This window comes from Podarcis bocagei (genome assembly GCF_964188305.1).
Source record: "Podarcis bocagei genome assembly, chromosome: 7".
NCBI lineage: Eukaryota > Metazoa > Chordata > Lepidosauria > Squamata > Lacertidae > Podarcis > Podarcis bocagei.
Genome location: NC_138132.1, coordinates 8,647,837 through 8,670,874, shown reverse-complemented (window position 1 = coordinate 8,670,874; position 23,038 = coordinate 8,647,837). Strand labels below are relative to the sequence as shown.

At 49.1% G+C, this 23,038-nt stretch overlaps 1 protein-coding gene and 1 long non-coding RNA gene across 3 annotated transcripts in view; one reads left to right on the top strand and one right to left on the bottom strand.

The window, feature by feature from the left end:
- LOC308590626 overlaps positions 1 to 23,038 on the bottom strand; it is a 145,820-nt gene that overhangs the window by 37,334 nt on the left and 85,448 nt on the right. The window lies entirely within an intron of this gene.
- Positions 18,371 to 23,038, top strand: part of PRKD2 (protein kinase D2) — a 56,626-nt gene continuing 51,958 nt past the window's right edge. Inside the window, exon 1 of one of the 2 annotated variants that reach the window (XM_081200246.1) lies at positions 18,371 to 18,837. In XM_081200246.1, coding sequence (XP_081056372.1) covers positions 18,598 to 18,837 — 240 coding nt within the window. In that variant the 5' untranslated portion in view covers positions 18,371 to 18,597. Of the gene's footprint in view, positions 18,838 to 22,587; positions 22,755 to 23,038 lie in introns of those variants that run through there. The other variant, XM_081200247.1, reaches the window with a different exon arrangement.

Here is a 23,038-nt window from a genome sequence, read left to right as displayed (position 1 = left end):
TGTGGGTTTCTTGACAAAGTTGAACTAGAACTAGTTATCTTGTGGTTTAAAAAACCAACAACCGTGAAGTTTTATTTGTTTTGCGAATCTGCACGCCACCAGCACTCAGGAGAAAACGGCAGACTGGGCCGTGAAGAGCATAAAATCAGTTGAGGAAATGGCATTCATGAAACAAGCATAAAATACAGCACGAATCAGTAGATTCGCTTAATACAGCAACGATCGCTAGATCACTCCTCGGGGAAAGCCTGGGTGAACAGGTGAGTCTTGAAGCTTAAGTGCTGGCGATGTCAGCTCCAGCCTTGTGTTCACTGGGAACGCATTCCAGTGATCGGGTGCCACCACACAAAAGGCCCTGGTCTTGTTGGATGTATGGCAAAAATGGGGAGCATGCCACTGTTAAGGAACGAGGTGACTGTGCAGGAGTGGGCAAGTTTAAGGCATTGCCAGAGGTAGAGGTAACTCGGTCCCACATTGGCAGCTGCCCCTCACCCAAATTTGCTATGGGGGTGGTCTTTCAAGGGTAACTCTGAGAAGTGTGTGTATGTGTGCTTGCAGCCTCTTTAACGATCACTGACTGCCTCCCGGCATTAAGCGTGGTGGGAAGAGGAAAGTTTCAAAACTGAACTTGCTCTCTGGGGCGCAACATCCTTAACTTTTGAAGAGAAAGGTACTGAGGCCTGTCCCTGCGATCTGCCTTGCAGGGAGGCCCTGCTGCTTCATTCTAAACGTGTTGGGGACAGATTGCAGTTGGGCTGCTCCAGGAGCTCAGGGCAGCACTCTGCACGAGCCCCAGGGTGCTTTATAAAAGGAATGAGGGCAAGGGGTGTAGCAGCAGGCCTGGCGCTAAACGGGTGCCTTTGAAGGGGTGCAGTTGTGAAAGCGATGCCTGGGCACAATCCATGGGGGAAATTTTTTCCTTTCTCCTAACTGAGCATCAGGACGCGGGTGGTGCTGTGGGTTAAACCACAGAGCCTAGGACTTGCCGATCAGAAGGTTGGCGGTTCGAATCCCCGTGACGGGGTGAGCTCCCGTTGCTCAGTCCCTGCTCCTGCCAACCTAGCAGTTCGAAAGCACGTCAAAGTGCAAGTAGATCAATAGGTACCGCTCCAGCGGGAAGGTAAAGGGCGTTTCCGTGCGCTGCTCTCGTTCGCCAGAAGTGGCTTAGTCCTGCTGGCCACATGACCCGGAAGCTGTATGCCGGCTCCCTCGGCCAATAAAGCGAGATGAGCACCGCAACCCCAGAGTCGGTCACGACTGGACCTAATGGTCAGGGGTCCCTTTAACTGAACATCAGATTGCCATGCAAGTTATTTGGTACCAATTCTGTCCCTGGATAGGAACTCTGGATTGAGAACCTGCTGGATGTAATGAATGGCCCAGCCAGCCAAGCAGTTTGTTCCCATAGTGGCCAACCTGTAGGAAAACCCACAAGCAGGGCCCTCTCCCTTCCTGCAGTTTCCAGCAACAGGTATTTGGAAGCCTTCCAGCCATCGATACGCCTCTATGAATTTGTCTAATCTTTAAAAGCCATTTAGGCCAACGGGCATCACTCTCTCCTATGGGCGCAACAGGCTGAATTGACTGGGGAATCACTACACTGGCTTCCTGTTCGTAAATGCGTGCAGAGAAGTGGAACACAGGCTCCGCTCTGCAGAGGACTGCCTCCCATCGCCTCTCCCCTCGGCCTAGCTCCATGCTCTTCTTCCTTCTAGACCCCAGGGAGCTGCTCAGTTACAGCGGTGGCCGTTGCCGAGCGAAGTTCTCTGTTTGCACAGGGTTGCGAGTGCGGAAAGAGAGCCGGGAACGAGAAAGCGCCTGCCAGGGCCAACACCTGCAGCTTCAGCTTTGAACAAAGCTCCTCTTGTGCCGAGAGACACAACAGGTCTTTTCACCACGGCTGCTCTGTGCTCCAAGGATGTGGAGCAGAGAGAGCCAGGCCCCACAGCAGTTCTAGGGCACAGGGAGGGGAAGCCCCGGAGCGCAATAGCCGGCCCAGGTGGTACCTTTCTGAACACAGGAACCCAAAGTTCATGCACTCTTCCCACTTTGGGTAGTGGTTTAGCTAGCAGCTGGCCGAGCAACGCCATTGACTTTTACTGATCAAATTACCGTACGTTGAAAACGAACTAATCCCAGGGCACGCTTTGTTCTCACTTTGTCAAAGGGTGGCTTATTCTCCCAAGAAAGTGACATAAATGAGGACACATTCATGTGCAGCTTCATTTAAAAGGCACTACTGTAGTTTTTGGGGGACACGGGTGGCGCTGTGGGTTAAACCACAGAGCCTAGGACTTGCCGATCAGAAGGTTGGCGGTTCGAATCCCCGCGACGGGATGAGCTCCCGTTGCTCGGTCCCTGCTGCTGCCAACCTAGCAGTTCGAAAGCACATCAAAGTGCAAGTAGATAAATAGGTACCGCTCCAGCGGGAAGGTAAACGGCGTTTCTGTGCGCTGCTCTAGTTTGCCAGAAGTGGCTTAGTCATGCTGGCCACATGACCCGGAAGCTGTACGCTGGCTCCCTCGGCCAGTAAAGTGAGATGAGCGCCGCAACCCCAGAGTCGGCCACGACTGGACCTAATGGTCAGGGGTCCCTTTACTTTTACTGTAGTTTTAAGAGGGAACAGCCTCCTATGCAACTGCTATTCTTTCTTTTTTTTAATTTCCTTCCTACAATCTCCTTTTTTTAAAAAAAAAATTATTGATACAACAAGAAAAGAAGAAAGAAAAAACACAAATACCAAATTACACCCAGGAATAACCATAGACCCATAATTTTCTTAACAAATGATAATACAGAAAGTGGTCTTAACTCTAAAGACCCAACCTCCCATCTATTCCATATTTCGATTTCATATTACTTATTGCCAATACACCCTTTTATCTTATTTAAACTTTTTCTCAATATATCTTAATTCTTATATCTACCTTGCAACTATTACTGAAGTTCCTCGAATGATGCAACAGAGTTTAAACTACTATATTTATGTTTCAAATATTCTTTGAAAACCTCCCATTTTGAGACAAATTCCTGTTTTGATTTATTCTTTATTTTTTCTGATAGACCGTCTAATTTGTCATATTCTGTCAGCTTTTGGATCCAATCTTGTATAGAGGGGATTTCATTACTCTTCCATTTTGCCATGATAAGAACTCTTGCTGCCGCCTTAGCGTATAAAAAGATACCCTTCCTCTTTTGCAGAATATCCAGATCTGTAATTCCCAGGAGGCAGGCCTCTGTTTTTTTATTAAAAGAGATCTTTAGCATTTATTTTTTTGCAGTTCTGCATGAATACTCTTCCTATGCAGCCGCTATTCAATGCGGCACGAGCCTATGGAATTCAGCTGCCTCTGACCATTTTTAAAATTAAGATTTAAGGTTCCATTCCTTAAAAGATTGCAAGGGAAAGTCTTTTGCACGTCTCCATAGGTAAAAGAAGCAGGTTTGCATCATCATCATCATATAATTTATTATCTATACCCCGCCCATCTGGCTGGGCTTCCCCAGCCACTCTGGGCGGCTTCCAAAAAAATATTAAAATACTATAATACATCAATCCTCTGCACCGTTTGGTGGTAAGTAAATTATATTCAGTGCAGCTTAATCACAGGCCAGGGTGAAAACTGCCCTGGAGGGGAGGCAATTTTTATGTCGGGCGATAATATTTTTTAATAAGTGTTTGAAATAAAAATGTGGTCCTTTGGTTTGGCTGGTCGAGATGATGTAGCCCAAAACTTGGGCTTTTGGAGTTAGGGCATTCAAGCAACCTTGCTCTGGATGCATTTATGTAAGAGAACTTGCTATTTCCCACACGATCCAGATAAGGAAAATAAGGCCGCCTGCTTTGTACGGCTTTGCTGTCACCAATTGTTCTTCCTTATCGTGCCGCAGCCTGCTTCCTCTTAAGAGGGACTCCGCTCGGCAGCCCATAAAAACAGCCCCCAACGCAAAACGTCCCCAAGTACTCTGACTTCTCGCCAGTCCTCCCATCGAAAGGTCAGCCCCCAAAAACATTTGTATGCCCACCTCTTCTCCTTGAAGGTCCACTGATTTCTGATTCTCTTTGGCTAGGCTCCCCCCCCCACACACGCAAACGAGGGAAAATTGTAGCTTCTGAGAGTCTTTGCAGGGGGGCAAGGACCTAATTCCCTTTATCTGGTTGCAGTAAACGAGCTTGAGCAAAGCTATGAGGGGCCACCCCCCAGATATAATATATAATATAATTTATTATTTGTACCCCGTCCATCTGGCTGGGCAGCTTCCACAAAGACCAAAAATACACTAATATGTCATACATTAAAAACTTCCCTGAACAGGGCTGCCTTCAGATATCTTCTGAATGTCAGGTAGTTGTTTATCTCTTTGACATCTGGTGGGAGGGTGTTCCACAGGGCAGGTGCCACCACCGAGAAGGCCCTCTGCCTGGTTCCCTGTAGCTTTGCTTCTCGCAATGAGGGAACCGCCAGAAGGCCCTCGGCGCTGGACCTCAGCGTTCGGGCAGAAGGGGGTGGAGACGCTCCTTCAGGTATACTGGACCAAGGCAGATCACTCACACATGAAACAAGAGATAGGCAAAGGGCGATCCTTTATATGGCACCTTGACTGCTCATTCCTATTTGCATGAGAGAAGAATTCTGTCTGTTTCTGCTGCTCCCCCTGGGAGGATGAGCATTAGTTTTCCTCCACGTTGGCTCATGCAGAAGAAAGTGTTGTGTATGCCAAATTGATCAGGGAAGGGAAATGAATTGAGTGTCCCTAATTTCATAATCAAGCCTCCGCCTTACTGTTATGTCTAAAAATATTTGCATAGGCAATTCATTTTTTTAAAAAAACAACAGAATAATTCAAAGTGGCTTACAACAACAAACGCGTGAAAATTTACATGAGATCAACAATTCCAGAAAGACGTCTTAATTGCTTGCGTAAGCTTGGCCGCATAGAAAAGTTTCCGGCAGTTGTTTGAAGGTTAGAAAATAGCTGAGTCGGTAGGGCATGAGACTCTTGATTTCAGGATTGTGGGCTGAAGCCCCACGTTGGGCCAAAAGATTCTTGCATTGCCAGGGGTTGGTCTAGAGCAGTGTTTTTCAACCTTTTTTGGGCAAAGGCACACTTGTTTCATGAAAAAAATCACGAGGCACACCACCATTAGAAAATGTTAAAAAATTTAACTCTGTGCCTATATTGACTATATATAAAGTAATTCTCTTGAATACAAATCAAATAAACACAAAGAAAGTATTTTATAATTACTTTATTATGAAATAGTAAGTAAACAGAAATATGAAAAATTATAAAATACTTTATTCAGTGTGCAACCTGGGCCTGTTTGGCTGAACACAAAGCTGATATTCTGGCTGGAATCGAAGAAAGACACACACGTAGCTCTTCGTCAACAGCTCTGTGTCTCTCTCTGTATTTTGTTTTTATAGCAATCATGCTTGAAAAGCTCATCTCACACAGATGTGTAGTGGAAAATGGGAGCAATGTCAAAATAGCTTTGTTTGCCAGAAGGGGGAACTCCTTGGCAGTATCCAACCAAAAATTGTCCAAAGGTAGATCAGCAAATCTTAGCTTGAAACCACGATTTTGTCTCAGTTCAGTTAGTTCCTCCTGCTCCTGTAAAGTCATGTCCTTTCCACCAACTGATGCTGAGCTATAAGGGTCCCTAACCCAGTCAAGGCATTCAGTGGAGACTGAAGAGAAATAAAATGACAACTTCTCCGGTCCTCCTGGTGACTCAAGTCGCGACGTCTTCTTCTCTCTGCTGCTGCGCACACTGTGCTCGGGCTGGAAGGAAGTCGGAAGATGATGTCCTACTGTGATAGGTCCAGGCTGGAGTCTGGACCAATCACAGCCAATCATCAGAAAAGTGGAGGGTGTCCCCCTGAGGAGCGCCAATCGGCGCCCCTGCTGGCCGAGGGTGGGGTCAAAAACCCCACCCCACCCATACCCAGGACACAGTCCGGCGCCCGCCTAGTGGGCGAAAATTTGAATTTATTTTTTTTTAAATCTTTCGAATTTTTCAATTTTTCCAACGGCACACGAGGCAACACCTCGCGGCACACTAGTGTGCCGCGGAACAGTGGTTGAAAAACACTGGTCTAGAGGATCTTCAGGGTCCCAAGTCCCTGATTCTAAAACAGAAGGTAGCTGCCGGGGCTGGGATATAAGGGTTCAGGTGGTCCCTATAAGCCTAACTTGTTCAAGGCCTTGCCAATTAATACAAGCACCTTGAACCTGGTTCGGCATCAGGTGGGCAGCCGCTGCAAATGCTTTTAACAAGGGCGCCCCATTTTGCCACCTGGGTCTCGCCAGTTACCTCCTCCTTCCTCCGAGCGCAGTTGGCAATCCATCGGCTTAAGTGCCAGCAGCTCTCTTTCAACAAGCCAAGCCTTTTGCGGGCCAACTTGGCGCAACCTCAGTGTCAACAATGCCCACACCTGCCGTCCTGGTCGCTTGGGCATGGGACCAGAAACCAAGCTGTGCCCCAGGGCTCAGGGAGTTGCTGGGTGGCACAGCAACTGTTCTGCATGGGCAGCTTGTGGTGAAATGTTGCCGGGCCAGCCAGGTCGCAGAACTAGGTGGGGGCATGAGGGGCAGGGAAAGGGGGGCATTGCTCTGGCTTCTTTGGGGCCAAGAGGTGGGCATCTCTGCTGCCCTCCTGTAAAGGAGCCCTCTGGGCAGCAGCCAGGGCTATCTGCCTCCTGCCATCGCTTCTCAAATGAACCTCGCTTCCTGACCATTTTTAAGTATCTGCATCCTGTTTGCCTATCCTACTGGCTCACATGAGCGTTTGAAGTTCTAAACAACTTAGAGCCAAATATCTGAAGGAAAGCAATTTTCCGTACAGGGACCTTGGATCTTAAGAACAGCAGAAGGTGTTGGTAGTTTATTTTGCACATTAATAGTTATTGCTCAAGGTAAGGTAAGGTAAAGGACCCCTGGATGCTTAAGTTAGACTATGGGGTGCAGCGCTCACCCCTGCTTTGAGGCTGAGGCAGCCGGCGTTTGTCCACAGACAAATTTCAGGGTCATGTGGCCAGCAGGACTAAACCTCTGCTGGCACACACAGGACCATGATGGAAGCAGGAGTGCCATTTTCCTTCCCGCTGCACTGGTACCTATTTATCTACTTGTGCTGGCATGCTTTTGAACTGCTATGTTGGCAGTAACTGGGACAAAGCAATGGGAGCAAGTCCAATAGGCTCAGCGGTTTATACAGTGGTACCTCGGGTTACAGATGCTTCAGGTTACAGACTCCGCTAACCCAGAAATAGTACCTCGGGTTAAGAACTTTGCTTCAGGATGAGAACAGAAATTGCACAGCGGCGGCAGCGGGAGGCTCCATTAGCTAAAGTGGTACCTCAGGTTAAGACCAGTTTCCGGTTAAGAACGGACCTCCAGAACGAATTAAGTTCTTAACCCGAGGTAACACTTTATGTGCTACCTGCGTTCTGATTACCTGGTTGCTGCTCTCTTCTGCCTTGGTCAAACCACACCTGGAATACTATGTCCAGTTCTGGGCACCACAATCTAAGAAGGATATTGACAACCTGGAAGGTGGGCAGAGGAGGGGTCTGGAAACCAAGCCTGATGAGGAACGGTTGAGGGAGTTGGGCATGCTTAGCCCGGAAAAGAGGAGAGACTGAGAGGAGATAGGATAGCCACATTCAAATATCTCAAGGGCAGTCACATGGATGATGGAGCAAGTTGGTTTTCTCCTGCTCTGGAGGGTAGGGCTCGAACCAACGGCTTCAAGGAGATTCCGACTAAACATCAGGAACTTTCTGAGAAGAGCTGTTTGACAGTGGACTCGGGAGGTGGTGAACTCTCCTTCATTTGAGGTTTCTAAGCAGAGATGGGATGGCCATCTGTCAGGTATAGTTGAGGTCTCTGCACGGCATGGGTTTGGACTAGATAACCCTCGTGTTCCTTTCCAACTCTTTGATTCTATTATTATAAATAACAATGGTTCCAGCTGAGCCTCCCTGTGGGGAGCATTCTACATGTGGGAAGCCACCACCGAAAAGGCCCTGTTCTCATGTTGCCACTTTCTGGACCTCCCAAGGAGGGGACACATGTAGAAAGGCCTCAGATGACTATTGCACACTCTGGGTCTGTTCACATGGGGAGAGGCTTAGCTTTGTATAGCTTTCTTCAGTTGCGGAAGACACAACCCGAACCCTGACATAGATTTTTTTTTAAGGACCCATTGCAAATTGTTTTCACAATAATCTTGTATTTTTACATTGCTGTAGCCCACTCTTTATGGTGAAAGCCGGATAAGAAATGTACATAATATTATGGGCTGCCGTGCAGAGAACTGCGGCGACAAATTGAGCGTCATTCCTTAGGGCTTACTCCCAGGGAAGTAGTTGCTGCCTTACGGCCATAGCGCTCCCTAGGAGCCCACTTTGGTATATCTTCAAATCCTGGATTTTCAGAAACACTGATGGGCCTTGAACTTCTGTCACAAAAGAGGTTGGCCGCCATTGTGACTCTGGCATGTGAGCATAATCGGAACTATTCCACATTCCCTAATTAGATGGGAATTTTTTAGAGAGACACTGCCTTTCCACAGTAGCTCATTCCTTACGTCGATTCTGCGTCAGCTATGTTTTGCACGCCGACGAGACTCTGTGCTGCTTCCAAGCCTCAAGAAAGGGCCCTCTGCTGAACCTTTCAGTTAGGTAAATGTACTTTAATTTCATTCATTAATCAGACAAAAGTCAGGCAGTTAATTAAAAGCTTTTGACAGCCCTGATTAACACAGGCATGGGTATGTTATTAATCACTTCTACAGCGCTGGTACAAATTGCCTTCTGGGTTGCGAACCCATTCATCAACTCTCTGGAAGGCCCATCATCCATCAAGGGGAGAAGCAGCTTAGTTTGACTAAATGAGCGATCGCGATCATTTTGAGACTGCATTTGAGGTGAGGGTACACTAGCCTTCAGCCCCAACACCCCAGTTCTCAGGGCCAGGATACATGAAAGAGTAATGGTGGGTAAGATGGCCTCACTACTAAGCCTCTGCTGGCATCCGTCTGTCTCAGGAGGCAAGGAGGCGTGAGGCAGAGACTGATGCAGGACAGACATGTTTCGTTGCAGCTGGGGCAGAGGAAGGCGTCCGGTTGTGCTGCTGCAGATGCAGCATTTCTTCTCTGTGTGCTCCTCCCAGAGGTCATTCCTCCTCTGGTCCCTGCTATGGATGCCCAACCTGACAGTCTGTCTCCGGGCACTGCGGTCGTCTGCAAGGGATTCTCACATGGCGGGGTTGGCACTGCCAGCCCTGGCGTTATATTTGCAGACATCTTTGTAGCTCAGAGTTGGCTGGCGCTGGAAGCCCCACGTCCTCAGGGATCCTAGCTGGTTTTGTACGTCACTTATGAGGACGCTTTCTCTGAAAGGCAGGGTGTAAATAGAAGTTAATAACAGACAATAGCTTTATGCCTGTTGTCTTTGTCCATGGAGTTTTCTTGGCAGGGATACTGGAGTGGCTTGCCGGTTCCTGCTCCAGGTGGATCACGTTTGGTCAAAACTCTCCACTATGACCTGTCCATCTTGGGTGGCCCTGCACAGCATAGCTCATAGCTCCTCTGAGTTATTCAAGCCCCTTCGCCACGGCAAGGCAGTGATCCATGAAGAGGTTTTCCCAGTAGTGATGTATGGAAGTGAGAGCTGGACCATAAAGAAGGCTGATCGCCGAAGAATGGATGCTTTTGATTTCTGGTGCTGGAGGAGACTCTTGAGAGTCCCATGGACTGCAAGAAGATCAAACCTATCCATTCTGAAGGAAATCAGCCCTGAGTGCTCACTGGAAGAACAGATCGTGAAGCTGAGGCTCCAATACTTTGGCCACCTCCTGAGAAGAGAAGACTCCCTGGAAAAGACCCTGATGTTGGGAAAGATGGAGGGCACAAAGAGAAGGGGACGACAGAGGACGAGATGGTTGGACAGTGTTCTCGAAGCTACCAGCATGAGTTTGACCAAACTGCGGGAGGCAGTGGAAGACAGGAGTGCCTGGCGTGCTCTGGTCCATGCGGTCACGAAGAGTCGGACACGACTAAACAACAACAAATAGCTTTATGGAAGCTTCAGGTTCAGAGGTGTTCTACCTGGGAAGAGTACAGTTACCTGGTTGGTTATTCGCAAAAAGATGCTAAGGCAATGCCCAACTTGGTCCTTTCAACGTAGTGCATCCTTCAGAATAAGCATTTAATGATCCCTGAGGACTGTGACTCCTGGGCTCTCTATGTGCTTGTGTCTCTACATCAAGGGTCAGCAAACTTTTTCAGTAGGGGGCCAGTCCACTGCCCCTCAGTCCTTGTGGGGGGCCGGACTATATTCTGAAGGGGGAAAAAAACAAATTCCTATGCCCCCCAAATAACCCAGAGATGCATTTTAAATAAAAAGGACACATTCTGTTCATGTAAAAACACGCTGATTCCCGGACCATCAGCAGGCCGGATTTAGATGGAGATTGGGCCGGATCCGGTCCCCGGGCCTTAGTTTGCCTACCCACGGTCTACACCAAGGGGGAAGTTGTGGCTGGCTTATCCTGGAGTGCCTTTCCCTTCCAACAGGATGTTTCTGCAAGGCGCAAGCGACAGGAAGGCGGGAGCGAATCGGCCCCTCCTAGGGGAGCCATGAGAGGATACGCTTCTTGCGACTCCACCTGCTTTCTGAATATTGCCAGCCGAGGTAGGGGACAGGAATGCAGCTCAGAGAGGGTTGGAGTGCTGGCACACCTGGTTTGCATGCCAGAGGTTCCAAGTTCAAACCGGCTCATCGCTCCAGCACAGCTGGAAGAAAGACTTTCATGCCTGAAACCCTGGAGAGCTGGTACTAGACGAATGCAAATACACAGCAGCGAGATCAACAGTAGGTTGGTGCCAAATTCAAAAGCGCAGGGTTCCTTTAGCACAGTCGCAGCCACGCTGTTTTCTAAGATAACACCATAGTGATCTCTCTCTCTCTCTTGTTTTGAGTTTTATTTATTTATTATGTTACATCGGTAAACATTATCCTATTACATCACAAGGCTTATTATACTATCATTTTCAACATGTATACAAAGTTTATATACTAAAAGAAAAAAAACAAGGACAAAAAACTACTCCAAAATAATATATGTACCAACACTTTGGACTTCCTGTCTATCCCGTTGTATATTCCTTTTTTTATTTTACAAATGAATGTACTCTTATTATTGTATATTTCTTTACATTTTATCTAATACATTCCTGTATCACTATGTACCCCTGGTCTTATTTCTCAACTCAGTCTCTCTCCAATATCAATCGAATGCTAGCGTAGATAGCGAACCTTTACTGTATTTTTGAATACAGATATATCTTATATCTATCCCATTTTTCCATAAATTTTTGTTTTGAATTGCCTCTCAGGCTATTTGTCAACTGCGCCATTTCAGCAAATTCTTGTAGCTTGTTCTGCCAATCCGTTATTGCCGGAACTTCTTCTTCCTTCCACCCCTTTGCCACCAAAGTCCGAGCTGCAGCCGTTGCATGGAAAAATACTTTTTTCTCTGAAGCCAAGCAGTCTAAAACCCTGGAGACTGCATGGAAATCCACACAGACACACCGGAAAAGCAGCAAAAAAAATAAATTAATTAACAAGGGTTGTCAACTTTCTAAGTAATTTTCAATTGCTTAAATGTGCGCCATCAGATTAACTCAGGCTTGTAAACAGCCGCTAGCCTGGTCGCCGCTGGGTGGGTAGCAAGAGTCGCCCGCCAGGCAGGTAGGCAAAGAAGTGGAAGAGCGTTGGGTGTGGATCGTTCTCTTTCCCCCGCAAGTGGATAACTGAGATCCATGGGGGCATCTGGCACACTCAGTGCTTTTGATGGCGAGTTCCCTGTGGACTTATTTGGAAAGAAACGGAGATTGCAATCCTTTAGTGTGCTTCACATGGCAGGTAAGCCCCATCAGGAATATAAACATAGCTGTCAACTTTCAGATTTGAAAATAAGGGATCAGCAGCCTCACCTGTTCCGGGGACAGTCTACGGGATATTAAACAATGCGGGATAGCACTGGGAAGCAGCGGGAAATGGTGCTGGAATAAGGGAATTTCCTGCAAAAAAGGGAAGGTTATATAAAATATGAAACCTATGAAAACTATGAAAGTGGCTTGCTGAAGGAGCGTCTCCACCACCATCGTTCTATCCAGAGACTGAGGTCCAGCTCCGAGGGCCTTCTGGCGGTTCCCTTACTGCGAGAAGCTAAGCTACAGGGAACCAGGCAGAGGGCCTTCTCAGTAGTGGCACCCGCCCTGTGGAACGTCCTCCCACCAGATGTCAAAAAGAAAAACAACTACCAGACTTTTAGAAGACATCTGAAGGAAACTTTTAATGTTTGAGGCATTGTTGTATTTTAATATTGTGTTGGAAGCTGCCCAGAGTGGCTGGGGAAGCCCAGCCAGATGGGCAGGGTATAAATAATAAATGTTGTTGTTGTTGTTTAGTCGTTTAGTCGTGTCCGACTCTTCGTGACCCCATGGACCAGAGCACACCAGGCACTCCTGTCTTCCACTGCCTCCCACTGTTTGGTCAAACTCATGCTGGGAGCTTCGAGAACACTGTCCAACCATCTCATCCTCTGTCGTCCCCTTCTCCTTGTGCCCTCCATCTTTCCCAACATCAGGGTCTTTTCCAGGGACCCTTCTCTTCTCATGAGGTGGCCAAAGTATTGGAGCCTCAGCTTCAGGATCTGTCCTTCCCGTGAGCACTCAGGGCTGATTTCCTTCAGAATGGATACGTTTGATCTTCTTGCAGTCCATGGGACTCTCAAGAGTCTCCTCCAGCACCATAATTCAAAAGCATCAATTCTTCGGCGATCAGCCTTCTTTATGGTCCAGCTCTCACTTCCATACATCACTACTGGGAAAACCATGGCTTTAATTATACGGACCTTTGTTGGCAAGGTGATGTCTCTGCTTTAATAATAATAATAAATAATAATAATTATTATTTCGGCAAGGGAGCCCCTCCGCTGGGATCCTCTTCAGCTAGAGCCACCAAGGGACTCAAACCAAGAGTCTCTTCCATGCAGAAGGTGTACTCTGCTTCCGCAGCCCCTCCTTAAAGCAGTGGGGGAAATAATTAGGATTGTGCCCCGTGTTACTCATACATGAAGTGGATTCATCAGAATGAACAGGCACGACTAGCTTAGCTGCATGGGTTCTGTTCGGTCTACTCTAAGCATGACTAATGTTGGATAAATCCCTTCGTGCTTCCGAGTTCCTTGATGTGGCAGCCACAAGCCTGGGCTGTGCTGCGTGTGAGTGTCATTATCCCCATTTTGCAGATGCGGGAGAGGAAGAGGCCTGCCCGAAGGGAATTCCACGCTTTTGAAATCACGGCAGGCTCCTAGCCCCTACACCACACCAGCCTCCTGAATAACTCTGCCAGTTTTTAAGGAAAAGGAGAGGGGAGGAGGAGGAAAAAGCCAAGAAGCGAGAGAGTAAAAGAGGTCGCCATCGGGGTGAAATAAAAAATGTAAGGTCTTATATATATATAATAAATGTTCATAAATGTACCAAGCAAACACATAAACAAACAAACAAACAAACCTCATGTCTGAAGCAGCACAGGAAAACAGCCCTGAAACCATTTTGACTCCCAAAATGACGAAATGATTTCTCTGCAAGTTCAAGGAAAATGGAAAAGCCTCCCCATTGTCTTTTCCTTCACAAATCCTGTCTTAAGGGTATGTCTATGTATGAATAGGGTGAGCCCGTGACCTGGCTCAGGAACTAAGTATTTATCATTACAAGAGACTGGCCAGGCTCCCCAGGGTATCCAATCAAGTAAGCATTAACAGGTAACCTGCCAGACAGGAGTTAAACAAGGCACTCAGATTTCTGTTGTAGACCGCCTTTTCTGTGATGTAGGTATGATGTGCCCTGGGGGTTGTCTTGAGCTACACTCCTTCTGTGATTTATGTATGATGTTTCTGGGGGTGGTCTTGGACTCCAGGGCGGGCAATTTAAAGGGCAGGCACACCTTTATTTTGGGTCCTCCTCCTTTCCTGCGTGCAAGGGGAGCACCCTGTTGCAACAGTTCAATAAAGATCAGGCTTATGAGCTGCTTTGCTTCTCAATATTCTCTGGTTGGCCTCTGTTCTTTTCTCCGACCGATGGAGAACCTGCAAAGGACTCTATAAGGGCTCTTGTGTCCCCCATAAGGGAATAAGGGCAGATTTTCGTTTATTACAGGGGAAACCCTTTCTCCTGCAGCAGCTCCACTGCAAGGATGTGGACCGCGAAGACTTCCTCAAACCCTAGGAGAACTCTCCACTGTGTCTCGCCTAAGGAAGAGTGTGTTTGAAAACAGGAAGCATTTCTTGGCATAAATGGGCATTGCTATGTGTAAATGACCTGATGCCAGATCAAGAGGTGGGCATTGCTGCTAGGTATTTGGGACACAGCCCCCCCTCCAAAAATTTGCACATGCCAATTGTAAACTTGGGCTGACTTTCAGAGTGGGTGGGGGGAACAAACACTCAACCACGAGTAGGCGAAATAAGGTCCGGGGGCCGGATCCGGCCCAATTGCCTTCGAAATCCGGCCCGTGGACAGTCCGGGGCTCAGTGTGCTTTTACATGAGTAGAAAGTGTCCTTTTATTTAAAATCATCTCTGGGTTATATGTGGGGCCTGCCTGGTGTTTTTACATGAATAGAATGTGTGCTTTTACTTAAAATTCATCTCTGGGTTGTTTGTGGGGCATAGGAATTTGTTCACCACCCAAAAAAATATAGTCCGGCCCCCCACAAGGTCTGAGAGACAGTGGACCGGTCCCCTGCTGAAAAAGTTTGCTGACCCCTGCTCTTAACTATCAAGGCTTGCTTCTGAGCTCTAAGGGGCCAGCAGGATTTTCTGGGCCCAGGACACTGGATATCAACATACGTAATTCAAGTCCTGCTGGGTCACACCAATGGCCCATCAGGATCCTGTTCTCACACTGGCCAACAGATGCCTGTGAGAACCCTCTCCCTTCCTATGTTGTTGTTGTTTAGTCGTGTCCGACTCTTCGTGACCCCCTGGACCAGAGCACGCCAGGCACTCCTGTCTTCCACTGCCTCCCGCAGTTTGGTCAAACTCATGCTGGTAGCTTCGAGAAAACTGTCCCACCATCTCGTCCTCTGTCGTCCCCTTCTCCTTGTGCCCTCCATCTTTCCCAGCATCAGGGTCTTTTCCAGGGAGTCTTCTCTTCTCATGAGGTGCCCAAAGTATTGGAGCCTCAGCTTCACGATCTGTCCTTCCAGTGAGCACTCAGGACTTCCTATAGCTTCCAGCAACTGAGATTCAGAAGTACTGCTGCATTTGAGAGCTTTACTGCTCTCCGTGAATTTGACTAATCCTCTTTTGAAGCCACCCAGGTTGGGGGGCCCTCCCTGCCTCCTGTGGCGGTGAGTTCCATAGTTTAACTACACGTTGCATGAATAACAAACTTCCTTTCATCTGTCCTGAATCTTCCAAGATTCAGTTTTACTGGATGCCTAGAAGTTTATAAAGTGGAGAGGGAGAAGAGGAATATGCAGCTGCCCCATGTGGGGATCAAACCTGCAACCTTGGCGTTATCAGCACTGCACGCTCTAACCCCTGAGCTCCCTTTGCCATTACATCGCCAAGCACTTAGGAACACAGGAATACAGAAAGTTGCCTTAATGAAGGACCAGGTGCGCAGCCTGGGAATCATTCTGGACTCACAGCTGTCCATGGAGGCGCAGGTCAATTCTGTGTCCAGGGCAGCTGTCTGCCAGCTCCACCTGGTATGCAGGATGAGGCCCTACCTGCCCACAGACTGTCTCGCCAGAGTGGTGCGTCCTCTGGTTATCTCCCGCTTGGACTACTGCAATGCGCTCTACGTGGGGCTACCTTTGAAGGTGACCCAGAAACTACAACTAATCCAGAATGCGGCAGCTAGACTGGTGACTGAGGGCAGCCGCCGAGACCACATAACACTGGTCTTCAAAGAACTACACTGGCTCCCAGTACATTTCTGAGCACAATTCAAAGTGTTGGTGCTGACCTTTAAAGCCCTAAACGGCCTCGGCCCAGTATACCTGAAGGAGCATCTCCACCTCCATCGTTCTGCCCGGACACTGAGGTCCAGCTCCGAGGGCCTTCTGGCAGTTCCCTCACTGCGAGAAGCCAAGTTACAGGGAATCAGGCAGAGGGCCTTCTCAGTGGTGGCACCCGCCCTGTGGAACGCCCTCCCACCAGATGTCAAAGAGAAAAATAACTAACAAACTTTTAGAAGACATCTGAAGGCAGCCCTGTTTAGGGAAGCTTTTAATGTTTAATAGGTTATTGTATTTTAGAGTTTTGTTGGAAGCTGCCCAGAGTGGCTGGGGAAACCCAGCCAGATGGGCGGGGTATAAATAATAAATTATTATTATTATTATTATTATTATTATTATTATTATTAATCGTGGACCATCTTTCTCAGTATTGTCTACATGATTGGCAGCAGCTCTCAAGGGTTTTGGGCAGGTGGTCTCTTCCAGTCGTACCTGGAGATGGCAGGATTAAACCTGAGCACCATACCATCACAGGCTCTCCATCCCGGTGCAGAATGAGTGCATTAAAGAGAGAAAGAGAGAGAGAGAGAGAGAGAGAGAGAGAGAGAGAGAGAGAGAGAGAATCTTGACTGCAGAAGTACCTCTGGTTAACTTGGTGGCAGCATTGTACATTAAAATAATAATAATAATAATAATAATAATAATAATAATTAATAATAATAATAATAATGGTACAACAACAATCTTTATTACGGTCCAGAGACCCAACAAATCGTTACAAAGCAATACACAATTCATACAGCCTACCTCCAGGTTAAACAAGCATTTTGTTCAGAATATAGGGATCATTGGTTCTTGCAACCACCGATAAAAACTTTGCCACTGCTAATGTTCTAGCATTTGTCCGGTCTTCCAATAGGAACCTGACACAGTGAGCCTCTGATTTTTCCGGGAAAGGTACCAGCAAGGGTAGTATCAGTTCAGCCCTGGCTTGCTCATATTTCGCACAGTGCTGCAAAATATGTTTTATAGAATCGATGCCTTGCGCACACGAGCGAAGTCTGTCCTGGTAGGGAACTCCTCTCAGCCTGCCATCCAACACTGCAGAAGGAAAGACGTTTAGTCTGGCTTTGGTGAAAAGCCTTCGATAGTTTGGTACTGTCAGGTAATAATAATAATAATAATAATAATAATAATAATAATAATAATAATAATAATACTTTCCCCCCTGCAAACTGCAAGCGCAACAAGCTTTTAGTCCTCTGCGACTTCTTTCTCTTGTTCTGAGGCCCTGTCATTATGCAGATTGGCATAGTGAAAATCTACCTGGAAATTCCTCGCTGGGTGGGGACCAGGTGAGGTTAACTCAGGTGAAAAGTGAGCACTTTGTTCAGGCTCAGAGGTTCTCTTGGTTTTTTTTTAACCCCCGCCTTCCCACGAGGGTTGGGTTTTGGCATAAAGAACCGAAATAAGAGAGGCTGGAGGCCGGGGATTGCCAGCAGGGAGCGCTCTTGCACGACGTGCTGATGGAATGAGTGTAGCCGGCGAAGAAAACAGGGCAGCCTCCGGGGAGTCGTCTCCAGCAGCGAGGGAATTTTGGGATTTTCCTCATCCCTGCTGTCGTCGTCTCCCAATTAGGTTTGACACCTGCTGGCACGGTGTCGAAAGACAGGAAGAGGCTTCCACGCCCTTAGCCACAGCTGGAGAGGTTTGTAATGGCTACGGGGCAGAGACTCCGCTCAGCCTTTCCCGAATCCTGGAGAGAGGAGTCCGGATCTTCCTGGAAACCAACTATGAGCACAGAGGGTCTGCCTCCAGCCCCGATTCCCCACCAGCGCACTGCAATGCAAACTGGAAGGATCTGCAACACCTGCGGGGCAGAGACCGTCATCTTTTCTCTCCAACTTCTTAAACGGCGGACAAAATAAAGGCAGCAGCTAGTCACCTTTTAAAGAGAGGCGAGCCAGGGGTTCAAACTAACCTGCAAACCAAATCTTTCCCCCTCCCGAATGAGTTGACTAAGAGACGGCCGACATGCACTCTGCACGCGCTCAGGGGCACTCTTTCTCCCATGCGCCCAAGGCTGGTTTTTCCGGACACCCCCCTCCCTGCCCCGCAGTGCGCGCTGAGCCCCCGTTTCGCTTGCCAGCGCCGCATCTCGCCTCCTTCCTCCCGGCGCGCTCCCCGGTGCCTCGCCAGCCGTTCCGGATCCACTCCGGAGCGGCGGGGCGGGGTGTCGTGACTTCATCGCCGCCGCCCGCCATTGGCGCCGCGCCTTGTCACTCAAGGCACTTCCTTCTCGGGGCGGAGGGGGGGGGGAAGGCGAGGGGAAAGAAAAGCGAGAGAGGGAGAGAAAAGTTTGTTGGCGCATCAGGAGCGCACGGTTTCGCCGGTGGCCTTTGGAGACGCGCGCGCAGAGCGCACCAAGGCGCACCGTCGGGCAGGCAAGCGGGCGCTCCAGCCTCCATCCATGTGAAACCCTCCCCGTTTTGCGGGGTGGGAGGTGGCGGGGAGACTCCGGCGACCGCCGCCCCGACGCCACCACCACCACGATGGCCTCTCCTCCCGGCCGCTCCTCGTCCTGCTCTCCAGCCCCAATGTCCCCGGCAGCGGGAGCAGCAACAGCCCCCGAGCCGGCGCCGGCTCCGTCGTGCGCCCTGGCCGGCGCCTCGCCTTGCCACGGCGTCTCTTTCCAGATCCAGATCGGGCTGACCCGCGAGTTCGTCCTGCTACCCGCATCTTCCGATCTCGCCCACGTCAAGCAACTGGCGTGCTCCATCGTGGATCAGAAGGTGCGCAAGGCGGGGGGGGGGGGAGGCAGGGGGTTCGCCATGGGGCTGTGGTAGGGGGGAGAGCAAGAGACCTCCGTCGGGGGAAGTCTCTAAAGCCTGCGGTCTGGGCTCGTGGATGCGTAACTCGTGCCTTTGTTGTTGTTTTATCTTTACTCCGGGTTAGTAACTCCGGATTAACTGGAGAGGCGAGCCTATCGCGGCTGCGTGGATGCTTTGGGTTGCTTTAGGTTTTGTATTTGGTCAAAGGCTGTGCGCAGCTCTGTCGGTAGAGAAGGCTTGAGTCCAGGGTTGGGGATTCTAGCCCCATGTTGGGTGAAAGATTCCTGCAATTCAGGGGGTTGGACTAGATGACCCTTGTGGTCCCTTCCGATTCCACAATTCTGTGATTCTACCTCAGTGGTCTAAGGCAATATTTTGGATAACGCGTTATCCACGTGCTCCCTTGTTGGGTCATGTATGCAAGATAATGGACTGCTTTGCTTATTATAGCGTAACAAATATTTTTTAAAAACTGAAAGAACGCCAGGTTAGCTACTGCAGTTTTCGGCCGCGAATGTGGACCTGCCTTCTGTTCCTGAAGTTTTGTGCTGGTAGAAAAGGCAGTGAGCAGGGTGTGGGGACTTTTTATTCCTCTCCGGTTGGTGAGCACTGAAGCGTGGTAAGAATTACGTGGTACTTTGGCATCAAAAGGGAAGCGTGGTACATGTCGTGGCATCTGTTTGCAGTTCCTCCCTCCCTGCAGATTCTCCTGGCGCAGGTCGAAGCCAGTTTGCTGGGCGGGAGCTGCCTCCGCTTTGAAAAAAATAAATACAGTGGTACCACGGGTTACAGACGCTTCAGGTTACAGACTCCGCTAACCCAGAAATAGTACCTCGGGTTAAGAACTTTGCTTCAGGATGAGAACAGAAATTGTGGCGCGGCAGCAGGAGGCCCCATTAGCTAAAGTGGTACCTCAGGTTAAGAACAGTTTCAGGTTAAGAACGGACCTCCGGAACGAAATAAGTTCTTAACCCGAGGTACCACTGTAAATCCATCCCTGCTTTGATACAGGTGCCACAGAACATCATCACCACCAAGCCTGTGGCAAAGTCTCGTGAGACTGGATGAAGTCTCGCGAGATTTCTTTCTGCGCCTTCTGAAGACTAGGGGGAAGCCTTGCCACTTATGGGGCGGCCCTCCCCTCTCGGTCTGTGAGCAGTTCCTGCCTGGCTTTGGGCTCTGGCCAGCTCAGCCAAGTGCCAGTGGCCAGGGAGTGGCCAGTTGACCGGTAGCCGCTGCTCCCTTTCATTTCCATTCTGAGCACAGCCTTAGAAGCCATTGGTGCGCCTTGGTCCAACTGGCAGAGAGCCAGCCTGGCTGCAGGGCACCGGGGCGGGCAGAAGCTATAAAGTGCCAAGGTGAAGCTTGTATGGGGGGGGGGCACCAGTTTTGCTGCCCTTCCCAACCCACAACCAGAGACACACTGAAAGTGCATGGCCTTCCACAAGAATCCTGGGAACCGTAGCTCTGCAATTCCGGCAAACTACAGTTTCCAGGGTTCCATGGGGTAAGCCATGCGCTTTATGCATTTTGACTGTGACCCTTCTGGTCATGCTTCCCTCTCTTTCGTATTCTTTAGCAGCAAAATAAATTGCAGGTTCCTTGGGGCAGAGACCTTCGGGAGGCGTTTTTTTTTTTTTAAAGTGCATTTACTCTGCAAAGGCAGATGTGCTGCGTAAGATGAATAAAAAGGGAGCCTCACGTCTGAAGGGCCTCAGTGTGGGTGCTCTGATTTCATTACTCACACGGCATCGCCGGTGTGGTGATTTGTGTGTGTGTTTTATTGTGTGTGTCTGCCCAGCCCTTTGTGTATATTGGAGGCTGTTTGTGTACGCTTCATATCCAGCTCTGTGTTTATCTGTAGGTAAACATTGCTGTTTGTATGTGTACGACGTTGGAGGCCTTGTGCACAGACACACTAGGTTTGTCCCCGCAAAGGTCTTTCGGGAACAAGAGTTGGCATTAGAATTGTAGAACCGTAGAGAGGACGGGACCCCCAGGGTCATCCAAACCAACCCCCAGGAATCTGGGCTAAAGCAGCCATGACAGATGGCCGTCCAACCTCTGCTTGGAAACTTCCAAGGAAGGAGAGTCCACAACCTCCCGAGGGAGCCTCATACTGTCAGAAAGTTCTTCCTGGTGTTTAGTCGGAATCTCCTTTCTTGTAACTTGAAGTCATGGGTTCGAGTCCTACCCTCCGGAGCAGGAGAAAACAAGCCTGTGGCCTTGCAGGTGGCATTGGACTCCCATCATGACTGGCCATGACTGGGGGGGGGGGGAGGCACCGGTTTCCCTCTGCCTCGTGTGCTAATGTCTGTTGATCAAGCTGTTTCTCAAGGGCAGGCCGAGTAAAAGAATAATAATAATATAATATTTTTTTTTAATTTATATCCCGCCCTCCCCAGCCGAAGCCGGGCTCAGAGCAGCTAACAACAATAAAGTAACCCTTCATTCTAAAATCAATTCAAAATCAAATTAATGGCAACCATTGGGCTAGAGTGCTATGAGGATTACCAAAGGAGGGAGTCAGGCTGTGCCCTGACCAAAGGCTTGGTGGAACAGCTCTGTCTTGCAGGCCCTGCAGAAAGATGCCAAGTCCCGCAGGGCCCTAGTCTCTTGTGACAGCGCGTTCCACCAGATCGGGGCCACGGCCGAAAAAGCCCTGGCTCTGGTAGAGGCCAGCCTAACCTCCCTGTGGCCTGGGACCTCCAATGTGTTTTTGTTTGAAGACCGTAAGTTCCTCTGTGGGACATACCAGGAGAGGCGGTCCCATAGGTACGAGGGTCCTAGGCCACATAGGGCTTTAAAGGTTAAAACCAGCACCTTAAACCTGATCCTGTACTCCACTGGGAGCCAGTGCAGCTGGTATAGCACTGGGTGAATGTGATCCCGCGGCGAGGACCCCGTAAGGAGTCTCGGCGCGGCATTCTGCACCCGCTGGAGTTTCTGGGTCAGTCTCAAGGGCAGCCCCATGTAGAGTGAGTTACAATAGTCAAGTCTAAAAGAAGTTTTCTCTCAGCCCTAAAGCCCGCCAGATGACTTTCTCCCAGTCTAATCTACTTTGCAGGGTTGATGGGAGCATAAAATGGAAAGGAGGAGAAGCATCTAGGCCACCTTGCGCTCTCTGGAGAAAAGGCAGGATATCGATGCAACGATAAAGTAATAAAATGATGTTGGCAGCCTTTGGGGGAAACCCAGTTTGGAGTCCTTGAATGATCCTGAATGCCACCAGCTGAACTTCAGGGCAGTCCCCCTCTAGGAGGGAAAAAGTGAGTCTTATAGATAAAAAAATACGGTATATTGAGGCAGCCTCCCCCTGTCCACACACACACACACACACACACACACACACACACACACAGTACCTTCCAGATGTTTTGGACTACAGTTCCCATCTGGCAGAGCTGTTTGAAGTACCATTCGCTTCTTAAGCCTTCCTTTGACAGCCCTCCTGCCTGGTCAGACTTGCACTGAAGCCATGTATGTTCACACCATACATTCTAAGCACCACTTTAAACAGCCCTGGCTTCCCCCAGAGAATCCTGGGAGTTGTAGTTTAAGGGTGCTGAGAGTTGTTAGATCACCTGTATTCACAGAGCTGCAGTCTCCAGAGTTACCGGAGCAGAGGGAATTATCGATAGACCGCTCTGCGAATTGTAGCTCTGCGAAATCCTGACCCCTTTCAGCGCCTTTAACAAACTACACTTCCCAGGATCCTTTGGGGCAAACTGTTTAAACTGGCATTGCAGCGCTTTAAATGCAAGTGGCCAGAATCTAGCCCAGTTTTTAAAATGAGAGGTGCTGGGGCTTAAGGCCGGGCCTGACAGGCCGTCTTTCAAAATTCAGACAGGCAGAGATTGGTGATGGGTCTCTCTGAGGTAGGTGAGAGGGACCTTAACGCATGCTCAGAGGCACTCTTGTTTTGCATGCTCTCAAGGCTGGATGAGGCGGAAGCTAGTTCTGAGCTGTGTGGGGAATCCTGGTGAACCCATTACATAAATAAATGTAAAATACAAATTTCTAATCTTCAGGGGGTAAGTACCACTAGTTTCCTAGGCCGAAAGAGCACCACCGTTCCATTCGTACGAGGCTGACACCTGCAAATTTGGGGGGACCCCTGGGTTTGAAGGGATGCGGGTGGCGCTGTGGGTAAAACCTCAGT